The sequence below is a fragment of the Indicator indicator genome, chromosome 20 (genome assembly GCF_027791375.1).
Source record: "Indicator indicator isolate 239-I01 chromosome 20, UM_Iind_1.1, whole genome shotgun sequence".
Classification (NCBI taxonomy): Eukaryota; Metazoa; Chordata; class Aves; order Piciformes; family Indicatoridae; genus Indicator; species Indicator indicator.
In genome coordinates this window covers 18,581,047-18,600,728 of record NC_072029.1, presented here as the reverse complement: position 1 = coordinate 18,600,728, position 19,682 = coordinate 18,581,047, and the positions used below count along the sequence as shown (strand labels likewise).

General features: G+C 41.4%; 1 protein-coding gene across 3 annotated transcripts in view; it reads left to right on the top strand.

Annotated features, from left to right (window-relative positions):
* The first annotated feature begins 459 nt into the window (after positions 1-459).
* CTDSPL (CTD small phosphatase like) overlaps positions 460-19,682 on the top strand; it is a 79,982-nt gene continuing 60,759 nt past the window's right edge. For all 3 annotated transcript variants that reach the window (XM_054390204.1, XM_054390203.1, XM_054390202.1), the window contains exon 1: positions 460-708. In XM_054390204.1, coding sequence (XP_054246179.1) covers positions 633-708 — 76 coding nt within the window. In that variant the 5' untranslated portion in view covers positions 460-632. The remainder of the gene's footprint in view (positions 709-19,682) is intronic.

The following is a 19,682-nucleotide window of genomic DNA, read 5'->3' as shown; positions in this document are numbered from 1 at the left end:
GAGATAAGCGCGGAAGAGGTGGAGGGCGGCGGCGGGAGGGTGGGGTATGTAGGGAGTAGGGGGCTGTGTCGGGGGACGCGCTCGGGGGAGGCCCCGCGGGGCGGCTCAGGTGGATGTGGGGGGCGGTGTGAGGCGGGGGCTCGCCGCGGGGGGAGGCGCGGCGCGGAGGGCTGGGGGCACTTCCCCCGCCTCGAGAGGCGGTGGCGGCGGCTGCGGTGGGGGCTCGTGGGGAGTGCTGTGGAGAAGCTTCCCGGAAGGGTGAATTGGATTAATTAGTTGTTGCTGTTTTTTTAAGGGGGGGTTGATTTGCGTTCCCCCTCCCCCCCCCCCCCCCCGCCCCCCGCCTCCTCCTCCGTGGAGAATTGGCGCCTGGAGGAGGCGGCGGTGGCAACGCTACCGGAGGGGCCCCTGTGCGCGGTGCTCCCCCTTTCCCTCCCCTTTCCCCCTTCCCCCCCCCTCCCCCGCCCCCCAGCTTGGCTTCGCTCCTGGAAGAGTTGGGGGTTTGGGGTTTTTGTTTTGTTTTCTTTTTTAAAATACAAATCTGCGTGTTTTTAAACAAACAAACACATCCCCCCCGCACACACGCCTGCCTCTGGGAGGGAAGTAGCCAGGTGGAATCTCATTCTGTTTCCATGGACAACCCGTCCATTATCACCCAGGTGACTAACCCCAAAGAGGAGGAGATCCTGTCCTGCACTCAGGATAAAGGTGAGCTACCTTCATTTTTTCCCCACGTTTTGGTTGTTTGCTTTTTTGTTGGTTTTTTTTTTTTTTTTTTCTGGAAATCCCCGCTTAAAAACGCACGTAGTAGCAATTTACATTCTTCAGCGACCCTGTAATCCTCTGTCTAGGCTGCTGGGAATAGAGAAGGGCTTGTTGCGTTTGAGGTTTCTTTTGGTGGGATGAAGATATTTGTATCAAGTCTCTGAAACTGTTTGTTGGATGCAGCCGGGAACTTGGTACAGTGTTTAAATACTGAGTGTAATCAGTTACTTAAATACTCTTGTTCCTTGAGGGTCTGCAAGGTAACTTTGTAAGGTTGTCACTGTGCAGTTAGTGCCCTGCTTCAGGGAAGGAATACCTGTGCTGGATGTCTTGGAAGGTTTTGAAATATCGGCTGTAAAGATTTTACATTTTTTCCCTCCATTTTTTTTTTTGAGGGGAAAAAAAAAAAAAGAAAGGATTTCCTGATTTCTCTTTGCTTTCCTGCAATTCTCCCTGCCTCACGTTTAAGAATCTGTCGCTCTCAGGTTTGATGTTGGAGGATACTTGTGTGCCTTGGAAGGAAACATGGGCTACTTTTAAAAGCAGGCACTATTTACTCTGCAGATAAATAGTTGCTGCTTGCGTAAGCCGTCACGCTGAGGTTGCGTTTTACTCCAAAATAAGATGAATCCAGCCTGGCCAAAAGCACTCCTCAAAAGTCTAGACATTGCCGGTTGCCCTTAACCTTGCTTCCTTTCGGAAGCTCAGAGGGGTTTTGAACTCTAAGTGGTTGTGTCCTTGCAGGTGGCCATGAGTAAGGTATGGGTAAAGTGGCAGGGTTGGAGTTCTGGGGCGTTGCATGTGCTTGCTCACAGATTTTGGAAGTTATTTGGATGTCAGGCTTATGCTTTCTGACAGTCAAAAGGGTAGAAAGGGGAGAAAGAACAGAAATTAGAAATAGTGTGTGCTGTGATGTTCTGTAGTCAGCAGGGTAATAGACCTCCTAGTGGTCTTCTAAAACTGGTAGAATCATTCATCCCTTCCTAAAATTGATGCCTTTAGTAACCAGAAAGCTTCCACTTTTGTGTGTCTCATCTTGTAAATAATGAGGGGTCCTATACTGTTGAAGTTGCTCCCTCTTACCTGAAGCGAAAGGCTGTACGTGAACTTTGTCTTCTCTCAGCAATGCTGACTGCAGAAGTAGTATGGAGGTAGATTAGAAATAGCAAAAGCCGTCAGGTTGGAGGATGTTTGAGGAAAAATTGTTTTGTTTGTTTGTTCAGTGTAGGAGTGCTCATGTAACTTCAGTTCATACTGCTTGTGAAGTGGTACTAACAGCATGAGGCCTTGTTTGTCTCAAAATTTTTGGTGTTTCCCTCCATTTTGGCGACGTTGATCCTGGTGTATCTACAGAAAACAAGGTGGTGGTGTTCTGCCTACGATGTCTCCCTAGACCTGGTGTGGAGCTGACTTATGCGATACAGTGCTCAGATGTTGTGGTGGTCTTAATGGCCTATTTCGTTGTACGTACTGGAAGAACTTTGTCAATATTATTAACAGCTGGTAGAAATTCTGGTGTAAAAAAGCCAGTTGGAACAAGTGGAAGAAAACGGATAGCTCAAAATAAGAGTAACCATCCACATCAAACAAGTGTCTTCAGAGTCCTCGGTACAGCTCGCTACACTAGCAAAAATATGCATATAACTTGCATAACTATGCAGTAACTTGCATAATGTGCTTTCTGTTCTTGCTGGTGGTTTGTCTTTGGCAGAAAATCACCATGGGCTTAATTGCATAGCAGGGGCTTTTCTGGCTGCCTGTTAACAACGGTGGGCTGAGGGAGAGTGGAAGGAGGGCAGCTGGAGTTTGAGACCAGAGGAAACTTCAACATGATCTTAGCAGAGGAGGTGGATTAAAGTTGGGTTTTTTCCTCTGTGTGTGTATATATATATATATATATGTATATTTAATGTGGTTAAAGTGCATGCTTTGGATTGACTGTGTGCTCTGTGGTGAGACTCAAATCACACCAGAGCAACTTTTGCAGAAAGAGAATTGCAGGTCTGTCTATCCTGGACTCTGGAAGGAGAGAGCTGCTGGCTCCTGCCTCTTCCAGTACCGGTTTTCCAACTGCTCGAGGTACAGAGCTTGTGAAAACCCGTTGTGCTGCCTGCCTGCCCGCCCTGTGTGGCTACGTATCACATCACCCCATTTTCTGTTAGATTTCTTAGGAGTTTGAGCAAAGCTGTAAGAGAGCCCAAAGCAGAGAGGATGAATACAGAGAAGGTCTTAATGGGAGACTGATGTTTGACGTGAGTCTTCACTCCTTGTTCAGCTCGAACTGAATGTGTTGGTACAAAATGGCTAATAAATATATTAAAACATAATGAATTAACTCTATTTAATGAATACAAGAATCACCTGAGCCTGGCCTCTGAAATTTGGTAATACCATGAATTATTACAGCAGCACTGTCTGTGTGAGCAAAGGCTGTCCAGTGTAATGAAAACCTACTTTTTCCTCCCACTTTTGCCTTTGGATGCAGAAATACATTCCAGGGTGCTAAGTGGCATGCAGTGGCTTTGGTAGTCAGGGTTTCATAGGGTTTTGGGGACCTTCTGTGGGTGTTTCTGGTGGGGAAAAAAAGGTGTGGGTGTTTCTGGTGGGGAAAAAGAGGAGCAGTTTTACAGCAGCTGAGCAACTGTTAAATAATGCATGTATGTACCTTCAAGTTTTTGATTTATTTTCTTTTCCAAGATTTTTGGAAGCTTTAAATCAACCAGCATAGCTTTTTTTTTTTTTTTTTTAAATGTGTTTGTGTTTTAAAAGGCATTTGTGTAGCACATGCTGTGTCCAATTTCTCTTGTGCAAGGGAGCACGATTGGCAAAGAAAAGAGCTGTTTTCTGGTCACAGGGCAGTTGTTTTTAGGTAAATATTGTCCCTTACAACTGAAAATGCCTGAGTATTGCTAATCCAGATGTACTTGAATTTAGCTTTTGAAATAAGCCATGACAGCTTGTTAAAAAGGAGCTTATTAATGCTAAGAGGGAAATGTTAACATTTATTTTTGACAAATAGTAAAATATTTGAAGGGAGAAAAAACAGCTCTTGGAACATGAGCCTTTCCCTAACATGTTGCCACATGGTGGTGCACTGTATTTAGTTGTCTGTCAAACCGAAAGCTGAGCATTGAAAGTTGCTACAATCATATTTTTCTTATTTTTATTGTAATGCTTTTTCTGAAATGGCTGTGGTGTTTGTGCTGCTGGAGGGGTTTGGTCCCTATCTTTGTTGTTAAATTGGTTCTGGGAAATAGAAACTTACATTCTCTCCGTTGGAAGTGATACATAAGGGATGAAAAATATTTTGAACATTGAATTCCTGGAGAATGTAATTCCCTGATAGGTTTTTAAGTCATGAAAGTAGTAGTTCTTCACAAGAATATTTCATGTTGTGGTCATTTGGCACTTCTGGAAATTGGAAACATTAACAAGATTAGTAACTGGAAATTAAAATGGAGACATAAATGTGAGAAGGGGTTTGTCACATCAACAATAAATGTGAGCAGCCAAGAAAATAAAACTACAAAGAAAAAAGTGGAACATCTGAATCTCCAGGTAACCAAGTCCTACAGATACAGTTAGCTATTTATTTTATAAGGACAGTTTTAGTTTTTATTAATTAGTTGAACCAGTGATCTGTAATGTAAAATCTATACAGTTGCCTCTATAGAAAACTGTGCAGTACTGACAATGCTTTGCACTAAAGGTAATACAGGGAGTGTGATCACGGCTGGGTACTAGGCATTCAGTCCAAAGAAGTGAATTTACCTTTATTTTACCTACATGTTTTAATTTCATCCTTGTAAGTGATGCCAATTCTTGGCTGTTCCCATGTGCCGTGTTGAGTAATGGCACATTGTCCAGTCCTCCTTCAGGTACCAGATACTGCAGGGTTTGGTGGTGTGCTTTCTATCTTCAGATACATCTTTCATGACTTCTGTAAAATTTGTCTATCAGCTGAGCATCCATTTTCTTTTATTTAGAGTGACTGAACGTTTTAGAGTCCCTACAGAAGTATATTGTCTTCTGCAATAAATTATTTGAAAGATTCATGGTGGAACCTAAACCATTAATTATCTTTTTTTATTTTTTTTTAATGGACACTAATTCCCCAAGGATGTTTCCATAGACAGGCCAACATTTTACCTTGCTGCCTTTCAATTAAAATTGGAAAAAAGAGCAATGAGACCAGTTTTCATTATCATTTAAAACAACAATTTCTTCAGATCTCAAATTTAAAGCCAAAATAAATGTCTTTAATTGTGTCTTCAGTGAAAAGCGTTTTGAAAATAGATGAATGTTCTTGCAATTACGTCACCAGGATTCAGAGTACTCAAACAGTTGAAGATATGTTAATGTTACTGAGATGTTGGCTCAATACGTTTTTATAATGCTGACTTAAGAATTCTAACTTTCAAACACCATTTTTTAAAAGAAAATAGATGTGGAAGCCACTCCAGCACTACATCGGCATGTGAATTGCTCGCAAAGGGTCAAATTTTAAATCATTAACTAATGACATAGCTGTTATGTGAAACCAGAGTAACTATACAGTAGGTTTTATGTTCCAGAGAGACTGTGGTGACCTGTAGTAACCCAAAATTTGATTTAGGATAGCAGTTAACAGGCTGAAGTGTACTGGCAGTAAAGTGAACGATAATTTGCATGAATATCTGATAATTCAACCTATGTCTGTAAGCTGCAGCATTATCATTTCTTGTAGTGCGTGCCATCTCAAATCCTGATTTGTTTCAATGCAGTGATTTTAACTAAAGTGTTCAGAAGTTTAGCATGCCTGTAAAAACTAAAGCTGACCTACATTTTTGTCAATTCAGCATTCAGAAATGCAAATAGCATTTTCTGACATAATCAGTAAAATGCAGCGTGATCGATGCTACGCTTCAGCTTTCGGAATTTAATCTGAGCATTACAAATAAGCCTCTGGATAACGGGTCCCTGTTTGTTTCTTTAAAGTGATATGACACCAAAATGCTGAGGAAGTGAAAGGTAAGAGAAATAAACCCCACTTATTTGGTCACTGTTTGTGAAAGGCATTCCTATTTGCCTGATGAATAGGTTTAACGGTGGGAAGCTTATTTTTCTGTCATGGAGCACTTAATTTATGAATTCTACTATCTTGCAAAAGTCATTACTCAAACATGAAAATGATTGCACTTTAGTTCTAGCCTGCAACTGTTTTATCTCTCAAACCTTAAATATTCCCTTTGTAAGCAAGTGCATCTTTGTTTTCTCCTGAATTTTGAGCTGGGGGACTTGCTGGCAATGGCTGCAGTGGTTGGTGCTCAGTACTATGTTTTCCATTAAAAATCTGGTTTGAGGCAAATCTGGATATGGAAACATCAATTTGGGGAGTGAATTTGTCTATTACTCAGCCCTACCCAACAGAGAATTTTGGATGGATTACTCTGAATTTTATTCAAAATGTTTCTGTCCACAAACAGGAAAAAACAAAGATAGATCTAACCCTCTCTACATTCTTCCTTGGGTTTTTACTCACAGTGTGGATCAGTAGGGGAGGATGGCTCATCCTTGTAGTAGCCTAAAGTACTTAAAGGGGACTAGATAGGTTGCCCAGAGAAGTTGTGTTATCCTCATGCCTGGAAGTGTTCAAGGCCAGGCTGGATAGAACATTGAGCATCCTGGACTACTGGAAGGTGTCCCTGCCCATGACAGGGGAGTTGGAATGAGATGATCTTTAGGATCTCTTCCAGCCCAAACCATTCTATGATTTCCATTCTATGACTGTTGTTCTTTCTCCCTGTCTGGGGGAATATATCTTGCTGTGAGAGAAATTGGGCAGGAAGGAGAAGATGGCTGTCCAAATGTTTCAGCCCATTTGAGAGACACAGCAGTGTGGGCCTCTTTGAGGGACAGAGGGAGTGAAGTTTTGGCTCTTGTGGGCTACTGAGTCCATATGGGGCCTGATAGTGGGACAGGGAAAAGGTTTAGTGTCTGTAGAAGCTCGCAATCTGCTCTGACCTCATCCATCCTTGTACCACTCCTGGTCAGTAAGTAGTCTCATGATGAAGTGAGTCCTTGTCTACCTGGTTGGGTGGTTGTGTGTGTTCCCTTATCCCAGTTCACAGGTATATCCAGGCATGGGCAGGGGTATTCTGAGCTCTAATAGGAGAGTGGCTGATAGAGCTAATGAGCAAGCCTACTTGGGTGTTTGAAGACCACCTCTGGATTGCTAGTAATTATTACATACCAATTGATTCCTCTCAGCACTGGAGACCTGGCTGGAAAATTTCTCAAAAATGTTCTGCAGCATTGCAGAAGCCTTCATGTGCCTATTCTATGGAATGATGTTGACATTAAGCTGTATTTTCAGTGCTCCTCTTCCTGGCCAGGAGGCTCAAATAGGATGACATGGTACCAGTGGGTTTAAATGCTTTGCTGAACTGCCAGAGCTTTTTGCAAGGGGCTGCCGGCAGGCACAGAGGAAAGGTGATTTTTGTGCTTTAATGTATTCAGAGACATTTTTAAGAGTTTCATGTTGGGAATGTTAATCTTCTATGAATTCTACTTTTGGTGGAGTTTAATGGGAACTTGCTTTATTTTTACTTGGGAGAGGTTAAGACATAAAAAGGATATAGGTGTGACAAATACAGAAGGCGTAAGTAGCATCTAAATAGATCAGAGTAAAAATATGTTCCACATGATCTGTGGTATAATTTTGGCCTTTTGTATTTCTAGAATGTTTCTAGCAAAATAAACAACAACAGTCACCAAAAAATCAAAGTCAGTCCTGTACAATCCAGTCCTTTCAGTGCCAGCAATCAGGATGTTAGTGGCAAAAATACCAGCCTCAGACAAAAGAGCAGAGAAAGTTCTCTGTGGTGTTGGATCTACGTAAAGTTTGTAGGTTTTATTCAGTGGGTTATCAAAATGATCGCTTGCATGGAAGTGCTACATCTTTCTTTGTACAAGATAATAAAGTGTGATTTGTGAAAAGAGATTGGCTGTACTAGCAACTGGAATTCTATTATCTTGAAAATTTATTGAGACTTAAATCTGAATAAATATATATACTTGGATTCTAGGATGCTGGTGTTTTCTAAGTGAGATTTTTAACCCCCCCCTCCCCGCAAGAAGGAACTATTATTCTCTTCTGATTGTGTATTAGTGTATTTGAAGCCTGAGAGACAGGGACAAAAAAGATTCTGCAGGACAGACTTTGTACATAAGAGCAACCCCAGATGAAGGACGCCTGATCTGTCAGAACCTAGTTTTAAAAATGTTTATAAAAATTCAGGGCAGTTGTATAGGCAACAAATATTTCATGAACATCAACTAAAGTTTGTGTATTGATGGTTTTGTTTGAAGTCAGGTCATCTCTTGTAAGTAACTGGTTAGCCAGTTCTCCCAGTTTTTTTCTGCTGCTCTTGCAGGACCTCTTTATTCTCTTGGTAGAAAGTCATGCATTGAATTTTATTCACTGCTGTGCTCTCCCTTATTCCCATAGCTCTCTTGCTTCCTGAGTTGTCCTCCATGATTCCCAGTGGAATTAGCAATATAACTAACCCTACTGTTTTCTTCTCTGCTGTAATCAGCAGCAGAAAATGTAAACTTTCTTGTTTATTTGATGACTTGCAAGGGTTGGACACCTTGATGTATAGCACTCTTCTCCTGGCCTTTGGGAGTCAGAGGCAGGAAGAAAGAGAAATGTCTGCAGCCATTATGATGAACTCCTAGCCTCAGCAAATCACAGAATGGTGGAGATTGGAAGGGACCTCTGGAGATCATCTAGTCCAACTCCCCTGCCAAAGCAGGGTCACCCAGAGCAGGTTGCCCAGGATCACATCCAGGCAGGTTTTGAATCTCTCTAGAGGAGACTCCATGATCTTTCTAGGCAGCCTGTTCCAGTGCTCTGGCACTCTCAAAGGAAAGAAGTTATTCCTTATGTTTAGGTGGAACTTCCTGTGCCCATTGTCCCCTATGCTATCACTGGGCACCATTGAAAAGGGTCTGGCCCCATCTTGACATTTGCCCTTCAGATATTGGTAAGCACTGATAAGATGCTATCTCAATCTTCTCTTCTCCAGGCTAACCAACCCCATGTCTGTCAGCCTCTCCTTGTAAGAGGAATGCTCCAGTCACCAAATCATCATCTTTGTAGCCTCCACTGTCCAGTGGTTCCCTGTCTCTCTGGAACTGGAAGATGGATCAGTTCCATCTTCATGGATAAGATACTCTGCCACAACAGATGTTTTTACAGTGGACATATATAGATAAATCCAGGCATGTCTCTTTGAAGCAATATTAATAAAATAATTTTTTTAAAGATCTGAATTCCATAAAGTTGTTCCAAGCATTCATTTCACAGTTTGCATGCCGTGCTGGGTTTTTTTTGGTCCACAAAAGCTATTTTGTATGGACATGACTGAATATTTACATTCTTGTGTTGGTTACCCATGAATGCATGTATGTGTGGTTGCTGGGGATCTAAATAGCTGAAAGCTTTGGGAATGTTTAAAGTGGGGGTCATAGACTTTGAAGTTGTTTTGAAGTCTAAGATTTGCTTGAGCTGTGAAGCTGAGATTTTTTTCCTAATGGTAGTTCAGATAGAAGTATTCTACAAAGGGAGTGGTCAATAGTGACGCATTCCTAGCAGATAGTAGTAATTTATAATTGCTTGAGCCAAACACACTGTGAAAATTTTTGTATTTACCACAGAGAGAGAAAGGAACTTTTAAGAATATCAAGGACCTCAATGACCTTCAATAAAACTTTACAAATTAAAAAAAGCCTCAAACAAAACCCAACAAAGGCTTATGGGATTTCTTGCAAACTAAAACTAAAATTGGTTAAACTTTATTTTGATGGATGCAGTGTAAAGTCTTTCAGGGAAAACAGTTTAAGCCTGTGTTTTTGTTACAGTGTGAGAGGTGAAATCCCCCTCCCACACCAACAATGACCATCACAGTTTTAGAGAGACTTTTGGACCAAAACTTGAACATTCGGAGACTTTCGTCTGCATGTAGTTTGCTTTCTTCCCCTTTTCTCATCGTAAATTTCTTGATTATAACAGATGCCTCTTTGTGCTCAGATGATGCTGATTTTTTTTTTTTTTTTTAGGGCTCAGGTATTTGGCACTGGTGGCTGTGTCAAAGGATAATTCTGATACGAAAAGATATGGTAGATGCTTGGGGAGTGAGATGGGGCAGTGATGAGGAACCTGGAACATACGACATGAGTGCTTTGGCTCCTGGCAAGTTGAGCCAAGATGAAATGGGAATTATCTTATAAGGAGGGCTGCTCTGTGTTTCTTAGCTCCCTAATTAATAAAACCTAGAAAGATGATAGAATGTTTTGGGTTGGAAGGGACCTTTAAAATTCATTTAGTCCAACTCCCCTGCAGTGAACAGGAACATCTTCAACTAAATCAGGTTACTTACAGTGCCATCGAACCTGACTTGGAATGGTTCTAGGCATGGGGCATCTACCGCCTCTCTAGGTGATCTGTGGCAGTTTCACCACCTTTCGTTATATCTAGTCTAAATCTTCCCACTTTTAGGTTAAAACCATCACCCTTTGTCCCATAACAACAGGCCCTGCTAAAATGATTGTCCCCAGCTTTCCTACAGGTCCCGCTTTAAGTACTGAAAAGCCACCAAAAAGTCTCCCCAGAACCTTCTCCAGGCTGAATAACCCCAACTTTCTCAGCTGTTCTTCACAGCAGAGGTGTTCCAGTGCTTAGATCACTTTTGTAGCCTCCTCTAGCCCTTATCCCACAAGTTCATGGCTTTCTTGTTCTGAGGATTCCAGAGCTAGACACAGGTTGGGGTCTCACCAGAGCAGAGTGGGATAAAGATAGAGGTGGTCATCATCTGTCTAACCCTGGATCACCACCTTTGGTTCTTAAAGCCAAGACGTTTATTTCTTTGTAACAATTGGTTAAAAACCTTGAGTGACTGTTGCACTGTATTTAAGGGGAGGAGGGGCATGAAAAATACCCATTAAAATGGAGTAAGTATGCCAGGGCTCCTTCCATAGAGCAGCATGGCTTCAGAGTTAAAGGCAGAATATCCCATTTGGGTAAAGGAGTCGTTTGCTCGTGCATTGTTCAGATGACCTGTGTAATCCTTGAAGGTATGGTTGCCAAAATAGTTTATCTGGGAATTCCTAAATAGGATTAACTGACAGCAATTTGCATTTATTATAAGGGAAGGAATTTTCTGAAGGTACCGAAAAATAACATTGTAAAGGTACTGCTTGTACTTCAGTGTGTCGTTGGTCAATAGGGAAAGCGGGGGGAAAGAACTTTCCAGTGACCAATTGAGCATCTCAAATATCAAATTCATCTTGAACTCTGGCCAGCAGCTTTCCTGTGATGGGTTCTGTGTGCCGGAAGATGATTCCCTCCACCAAGTCCTTGGGTGGCCACCTGCCAGTTCTCGTGACTTTTTATGATATGAAGCTGGTTTTGTTGAGAATCAGTAAGTTGAAAATGATTTGAGAGTTGTGGAAGTAGAAGAAGGGGAAGGTTATGTTAGTTGGGGAATTTAAAAAAAAAAAAAAAGAAAAGGGAAATAGTAATGAATGCAATCTGCGGTGCAATTCATTTGCTAATTACACATTGACATAAATTGAAAAGTCCCAGAAGGAGGGGGGTTTACAACATAACTGTAAAACAATTTGCATCTGTGTAGAAGTCTGTGCTTATCCACAAAGGAATGAGATTTTAAGTGGATTTGTTTAATCGGGTTTATCGTGAGTACATGATTGTGAGACTCCTTTTTTCTCACATTTCAAAATCCGCTGTCTTTCTGGAAGATTCCCTCTTGTGTTGAGATAAAAGATATCAAGGAAGCAAGAAAGATGAAGTTTTAATAGGGAATGCAAGTGAAACCTAAAAAACCCTAAGAAATGCCCTTCTTAATTTTAGAGTGGATTGAATGCTTGAATGTTTCTGGCTCCACATTATCATGATAAAACTGTTTAATGCAAACTGTGCCCTGAAATTCAAACACCTTCTCTTCCTGCCCTGTAATAAATTTGAAACACTCCAGCAAATTCTTGCTGTCTGTGTTGGAAAGGGTGCTAAAAACTTAGGCACACTAACTAGTATTATTACAAAGAGCATTCCCTGTTAGTATTATGATAGTTTGGGTTCTATTTTTTAAGTCATCCTACAGTTGCCACCACTTTTTTTTTCTGTAAACAGGAAAAAGGATAAAAAAATTGAGCAAAACTAGAAATCAAATTTGGCAGCTCTGAAACAGGAATCTGTTCAGATCTCATTCCTGTATTTACTTGTGCTATTACTGCCATACTTTATTAGAATAAATGACCTGTTCAGCATTGTTCTGACAGGCAAGTCTGCTCTGAGAGCAGTGTTGTTGAAAATGCCGCTGCCTTGGTTGTTCTGGTAGTGATGGATTCTGTAAAATGCCTTTGGTCATCTTGAACGTAATAACTACTGTTACTATCTAAGTTCATTAAAGCAGAAAAATGAGCTTTCAGAAAAAATCTGCCCCAGGTGCAAGAAAGAACTTCAGTAGATTCCTAAGGACCAGTTTTACCTAGATGAAGAGGGTCAGGGAACTGCTGGAGAGAGGATCCAGTGAGGGCTTCAAAGATGCTGAGGGGACTGCAGCATCTTTGTGAGGAGTAAAGACTGAGAAACTTGGGACTGTATAGCTTGGAGAAGAGCAAACTGAGAGGGGATCTTGTGGATGTTTATAAGTATCTAAAGGATAGGTGCCAAGAAGGTCAGGCCTGGTTCTTCTCAGTGGTGCCTAATGATAGGACAACGTGCAATGGGCACAAATGTGCACACAGGAGGTTCCATCCAAACATGAGGGAAAATCTCTGGACTTTCAGGGACCCAGAGCACTTGTCCAGGCTGCCCAGAGAGGCTGTGGGGTCTCTTCTCTGGAGAGATTCAAAACCTTCCTGGACACGACCCTGTGCAACCTGCTCTGGGTGACCCTGCTTCAGCAGGGGGCTTGGACTAGATCCAGAGGTCCTTACCAGTCCATGATTCTCTCTGATCTTTTGTTAAGGTTCTGTTTCTATTAGGTGCAGAAGTAGCACTGACTAACAACAATACCACATCTCAAGAGAAAGTGAGATCAGAAGGAGGTTTCATTTTATGATTTCTGTTCAAAGCATCCTTTCAGGAAATGTCCTAGATAGAAAGAATGAAATTATGCCATTTCATTTTGCACTGTGTAATACATTAGATTAAGCCCTGAAGTGTGAAACTTACATTGACCTGTTCTGTTGTGGTTCTGTTTCCACTGTGGTTGTGAGAGCCTGTTGCACCAGATGATTCTGATTCTTCCCCCCCACCCTGTCCTCCTACTACCCAAAAGTGTTTCTTTCACCAATCTCTGTTCAAAGAACAATTGCAATCTTCCTAAATTGCATATTTATAAATATTTATTGGATGTGTGCAACATAAAAAAGTAATTCTAAAATGAAAATATCAGAAGGCACCCTTGCAATGATCACCAGAAGGACATAGCAGTATGATTTTTTTAGTGAGATAACCCAGCACCCAGCCTGTGTAAAACACTCTAACCCCTTGAGAAAGTACAATGTTATATACAAAGATCTGCTTTCGTTTGAGTCATGTTTGTATTAAAACACAGAAGTAACACTGGGTTTGTTTTGGAAATGTCTCCAGTGGGTGCTAAAGAAAGAGGAAAATACACCTGGGCTGGCTCGTTGAATACGCTTAGTCCTAAATCCAACCTGTGAAAGTTAATACCAGCCTAGTTTAGGCTTTGCTTCTCCTTGTTGCCATGGATGGCAGGGTGTTGACATTCACTTTAAATAATTTTAGAGGTCCATTGGTAAAATTCATTGTTTCACAGTAGTAATGCACCTAATACTTACAGAACACTTGTTTTTATTTTTTCCTTTGCTAGTGGTGCAAGGTTGAAATAAAATGTTTTTATTGACCACTTGAAATTACCAGTTGGAGTCAAGGTGGGAAAGGAAACTCAAAACTTTGTGGTGGTGTTTTTACACTATTTTCAAGTAATTGTCAGCCCAGCACACGCTGCTCTTTTAAACAGCTCTGCAATTTGTTATTGTGGAGATGATTACTTGAGTCCCACTGTAGGTGGTCTGTGGATGGTAGCCTTTGAACAAGAAATGGCTTCTTTTTCTCTCCTGCTAATAAGGTCAGAAAAGGTTTCTGGTTTGGATAATGACACCGTTTTGAATGGATAATAATTCTGACTGGAGAACAGGTTCATGGTTTTCACCTTTCTAATAGCTGATGAGGTGATAGCTGGCTGTTAGGAAGTATTTTGCAGGAGTAAACAGGCTTTCTTGTTTTAATTAATACCATATGTGTACAGCAGCTGGGATCATCTGGGATCTGTATCCTGTCTTTTCAGTTATATAGCTGATAAAATGTTGCAGTTGTGGAAATCACTATCAAGTCCAGTAGGCCTAGATGTCTTTGAAAGCAGGGTTGGTTTTGCTTTGTATATTTCGTCCTACTAAGTAACCAAGATTTTCTTAAGGTGTGATGATCTTGTGCTGTAACAAAGTATTCAGAAACACTTTTTAGTAAGTCTCAAGTTTGAGAAGTAGCAAAACACCTATACTTTCTCGTGTTTTCTTTGCAAAGCCCTACCTGGGTTAACTTCTCTGAGCAGTTGTCTTGCATATTAAATCATGCCCTCAACACATGAAGGGGCTGGATGCCATCCAGAGGGACCTTCAGAGGTGGACCCATGAAAACCTCATCAAGCTGAATAAAGCCAAATGCAAGGTCCTGCACCTGGACTGGGGCAATATCAAACACAACTATGGGTTGGGCCATGAGTGTACAGAGAGCAGCCCTGGGAATAAAGAATTTTGGGGTGCTAGTGACCAAAAAGCTGAATATGAGCTGTCGATGTGCACTTGCAGCCTACAAAGCCAATGGCATCCTAGACTGCTTCAAGAGAAGTGTATAGCCAGCAGGTCAAGGGAGGTGATTCTGCCCCTCTGCTTGGCTTTGATGAGACCCCACCTGGACTACTGTGTCCAGCTCTGGGCCCAGCATAAGAAAGAGATGAATCTGGTGGAGGTCTCCAAAGGGAGACCTTATAGTGACCTTCCAGTACTTAAAGGGGATTTACTGGAAAGATGAGGAGGGACTCTTCATCAAGGAGTATAGTGGTAGGATATGGGGTAATTAAGTTTTAAACTGAAAGAGGGTAGACTTAGATTGGATATAAGGAAGAAATACTTTACTGTGAGGGTGGGGAGGCACTTGAACAGGTTACCCAGACAAGTTGTGGATATCTCCTCCCTAGAAGTGTTCAAGGCCAGGTTGCATGGAGCTTTGTGGAACCTGGTCTTGTGGAACTTCCATGGCAGGGAGGTTACTTTTTAGATTTTTTTTTCCAACACAAACCATTGTATGAACTAATAGTAAAAATGTACTGAGCAAGAACATAGAGTATGAACATGTTAAATTATTGATTTGTCTTCTAGTGCAATGGAGCATCAAGCATTTACCCAGAGAAGTCACTTTTTAGTTCTTCTAGAAAAAAGAAAAAAAGACAACATATCAGCTGAATGTGGAGGACTTGGATCCTTAACCTGAAGTTGCTTATTTGGCAGTGTTTGGGCACAACTGACCACTAACACCCTTCCCTCTGGAAAACATCACGTCTGTTCATAGCACTTTCCAGAGGTTAAATGCAGCCCTTGGGACAGTCACAGGAAATAATACCAATGTGCTTCTGAAATATAAACCTGCCTTTTGGTCAAATTATGCCACTTTCTTTGATTACTGGGAGGACCACATATAATTATTCTTGCCCTATATGGAGCAGGGAGGTGCCAGGAGATGCCTCAGCGCCCCTGCGCCCACTGCCCATCACTAACTCCTCTCCCTGTGGGCTGGATTTTTGTGCTGTGTTTATTCACAAACACCACCTGCATATTGATTTCAGCAATTTGATCCTTTCTGAAGAAAAGCTGAACCAGGTGTTCTCTTGTCCCTCAGCTGAGGATGCATGGCTGAAAGATGTAGTGTGTTACTCATCTCTGATGCTGATAAATTGGCAATATTTTCTTAGGAACAAGGCTTTCTGCTGTCACTTGTATTTTAAGTACAGTCGTTTGCCTTGCTTGGAGGAGTACTAAATAATGCAGTACTTAAATATCTGGTAGAACTTTTTCAGTCAAGTACTCAAGCTGTTGCTAGCAATGCGGGAGATGTTTTCATGTCTGAAAAGTGGAAATGTTGCGTGCCTTCCAGGAGCAGGAGAATTTTCCTTCCTTTGGTTGAAGAAATTAGAGGACATCTTCCATTTTGTTCAACGTGTTTGAATATTTTTGGGTTTTGTCGGCTTTTTGATGAAATTAACTTTGATCCTCAATAAAAATGAACATGGTTTAGTCATGTTTGCATGTAAATAAGGTGGGCTTGTTTGAATAATTGATGAAGGAAACACAGGCACTGGCAGGATGCATTTGATTGCTCTGCTTCGAGATGACATCACTCTGGGGCCAGACTCTTCACAGGTGCCCAGCTGCAGGACAAGTGGCACAAACCAGAACACAGGAGGTTCCACCTAACCATAAGGAAAAGCTGTTTTTACTGTGGGGTGACAGGGCACTGACCCAGGCTGCCCAGAGAGCTTGTGGAGTCTCCTCTGGAGAGATTCCAAACCTGCCCAGATGCAATCCTGGGCAACCTGCTCTGGGTGACTGTTTTAGCTAAAGGGTTTGACTGGATGATCTCCAGAAGTTCTTTCCAACCCCCCAACATTCTGTGAATTGTTTTCTGGAGGCTCCATTAACAGTAAAGGAAGCATACACAGTTTTTCAGTGACCTCCATACTTGGCTGTGTGCAGAGATAGGTGGTATGGAGTTCAGAATCCTAATGTGACAATTTTGACACCAGCTCTGCACGCTCTACATGCTGCACTGGTGTTTGACTGCACTGAAGTGTAACCAGGGATACGGACTTGCAGAGTCCCACCAGTTATCTTTAGCTTCTTCTCAGAGGAGGAGGAGAAGAAGGAAAACTTGGCAGCAAAATTTCAGCGGTTGTTGCTGCTGTTCTGCTTCTCTAAGTTTAGCAGTGTTGGAGGTGGTTGTTAAAACGAGCTTTTAGATTTTGAAACCCTGCTCTCTGAGCTTCATTAGGTATCATGGAGCTCCAGAATGATGAAGGCCATCAATGCTGTGGCTTCCAAAGCCAAAACATCTGGCAGAATTGAACAATTAAGTGAAAATGGAAGAGATTTAAACACTTCCTCTGTTGCAGACAAGAACTGCATCATTTGCTCACCAGTAAACTTCAGGCACCGCATTTAAGCTGCAGCTTGTGGAAGTTTCGTGTCACTGAAGTCCTATCACTTTACTCCATAGAGGCAAACCTGATTTCAGCATCAGCAGGGGCTTGTTGTTTTGCTACTGTAGAGAAACTTCCCCTTGTCTGTTACACAGCCAGGAGAACAATATAGAGGGTTATGGAAAGGCTGCATTATCCCAGGGGCCTTGCTGACAGTTTTCCCAGTTTCTATAGGGTGTCAACACATCTCCCATAGCAAAAAGCTGCAACTGAATTTGATAAAAATACCTCCTCTTTTAATTCCTTTTCTGATGGATTTTTGTCATCTGGCTTCCTGAGTGAGTACCACCAACACTTTTCTATGCCTACCCTTCAGCACTAACACAAAATCTGTTTTAATTGCCTCTTCCTGAATTAAGTAAGTGTGCTTGCAAGGTCATAATCCTTTGCAGATTTCTTACAAAGACTTTTCATCTATAAATTTATAATTCCCTACTTTTCTGAAGTCTGCAGCATCGAAGGGAAATCAATGCTCAGTTGTGGAAAGGGAAGGGGATTCATCTGGGATGATCACTGACACTGGATATATGGAAAGAAAAGGGATGCTGTTGTAGAAGGGAGGGGAGAGATTACACATACATGAGTGGATTCTGACTTGATTCATCTTGTACTTTTTGATAGTCCAGAGTACTATTAGGGACAAAAAAGTCATTGCAAAGTTTGCACCCCATTAAAAGAATTGCTGTACTTTTTAACATTTATATTAAGGATGCATAAATTTCCTATACTCATAGCACAACTAAATGTTTGTAGCACTTTATAACTGAGACTTAATATTTTTTTATAACTTTCATTTCAGTTATATGTTCAGTGATCTGGCTCTTGGCTTCAGGTTGCTGTAATCAGTGGAGGGAAGATGACAGCTACTGAGGTGCCTCCGCAGAGCTGTGCAGCCATGCCTGGGGTGGGGGACTGAGCAGTACTCTGCTTAGTGGCTTCTGTCTTCCTAGTCTCCATCTTCCTCCTTTTGTGAACTTAAAGCTGTAATATTTTGGAATTGCCTCATCCCACTTGGCATCTGTACAGGACTTGCTTGTGTGAACTTAAGCAATAGTTCAAGGGGAGCCATTTTAATGCAGGTACTTGCTGTGCGATTTGGGTTGGGGAGGGTTGAATTTACAGCGAGCTAGAAACTCTTCTGAAATGCCTTTTGTAGGTCTGGATTAAATCATGCTCTATGCTAAGTGGTAAGATTTTAATGGTCCTGGTCTGTGATACTAAGGATAAAACGTAGCTCACAGCTGAGCTTGACATGGTAAGATTGATGATGAAAGTTTGCAATTTAGTAAATATTTACAAGGTATTAAGCAGTTAGTCAGATACTGACAATTTTTTGCCTTCTTCCTGTGATCAATGGTTAGCAAGCTGGTATTTTATTTCCACTGTCAGGCTATGGTATTGCTTACTCTACCTCTACTATTAATGTCCCATGAAGTAATTAAAGGGAATGAGGATGCCTAAATAGTAAGGCTCTAGAGAAAGAAGGTAGGCTGCTATTTCAGGGGTAAAGAGAGGACTGAAAAAAAGGAAAACAAGGTAGCTAACAAAGAACTTGAGGAAAGATAGATGGAAGCTTCTAAAGAATTCAACATGATGTAAATGTCAAGTTGAAGAAATAAATAATTCGCCTTTTGGATGTCACGGAAGCCCCTTTCGGTTTTCTTACTTGGCAATATAGTTGTGCAAGATAAAAATAATAAGCTTTGATTGGCTGCTTCATAAAATAATTTAAAAGAAAAGATTGTTTGTACAAGACTGGCAGAGAAATTAATGGGAGAACAGGATTATTTTTTTTTTTAAGTAGCATTTTTTTTTTTAACCAATTAGTGGTGTTTCCAGCTGTTGTAAACACTTGTGTATAAGTCTCTAAATAAAAGTATGCAGGAGCACAAGCATTATATCAATACCTCTTTTCCACCTTTAGGCAGCAGAGTTTGTTCTTGTGGGAGGTGGTGTCCAGGCTCATAGCACTGTACAGGAATTGGAAAGGACATCTGCAGGTCCTTGCTCAAAGCAGGGCTGAGGATGCTCATAGCCTTGTTCACTCAAGCTTTGAGTATCTCCAAGATTGGAGATTTCACAGTCTGTCTGCTGCTCTCTTCTAGTATTTGACCACCATAATCCCTAGTATTTAGGAGGAATTTATCCTTCTGCAAGTTGAATCCATTGCCTCTTATACTATTCCTGCATACCACCCAGAGTCTCACTCCATCTTCTCTCTAATGTCCTCCTAGATAGCTGTATCTGCTTAAAATGTCAATCTAAATGTACAAAGGAATAATAAAATGTTTGCTTGTCCAATTATTTCCCTCTTCCTCAAGCAGTTCTTTGTTCACCTAATTGATCTGGAATTGATTGACGTAATTGATCTGCAAAGAGCTTCCTCTGCCATTATATCTGGCTTTACAGCCAGTGCTTCTTTCTATAGCCTTGACTGTATTTTTTTCCTGAAGACAAGATACTGTAGCTAGAGGTTCCTTGCTTTGAGATAATACAATTCTGTCATGTTCCCATATACCCATCTAAGCTATTTTTTTTGTTTAGTATGAAAAGTACATACCCTACTGTGCATGC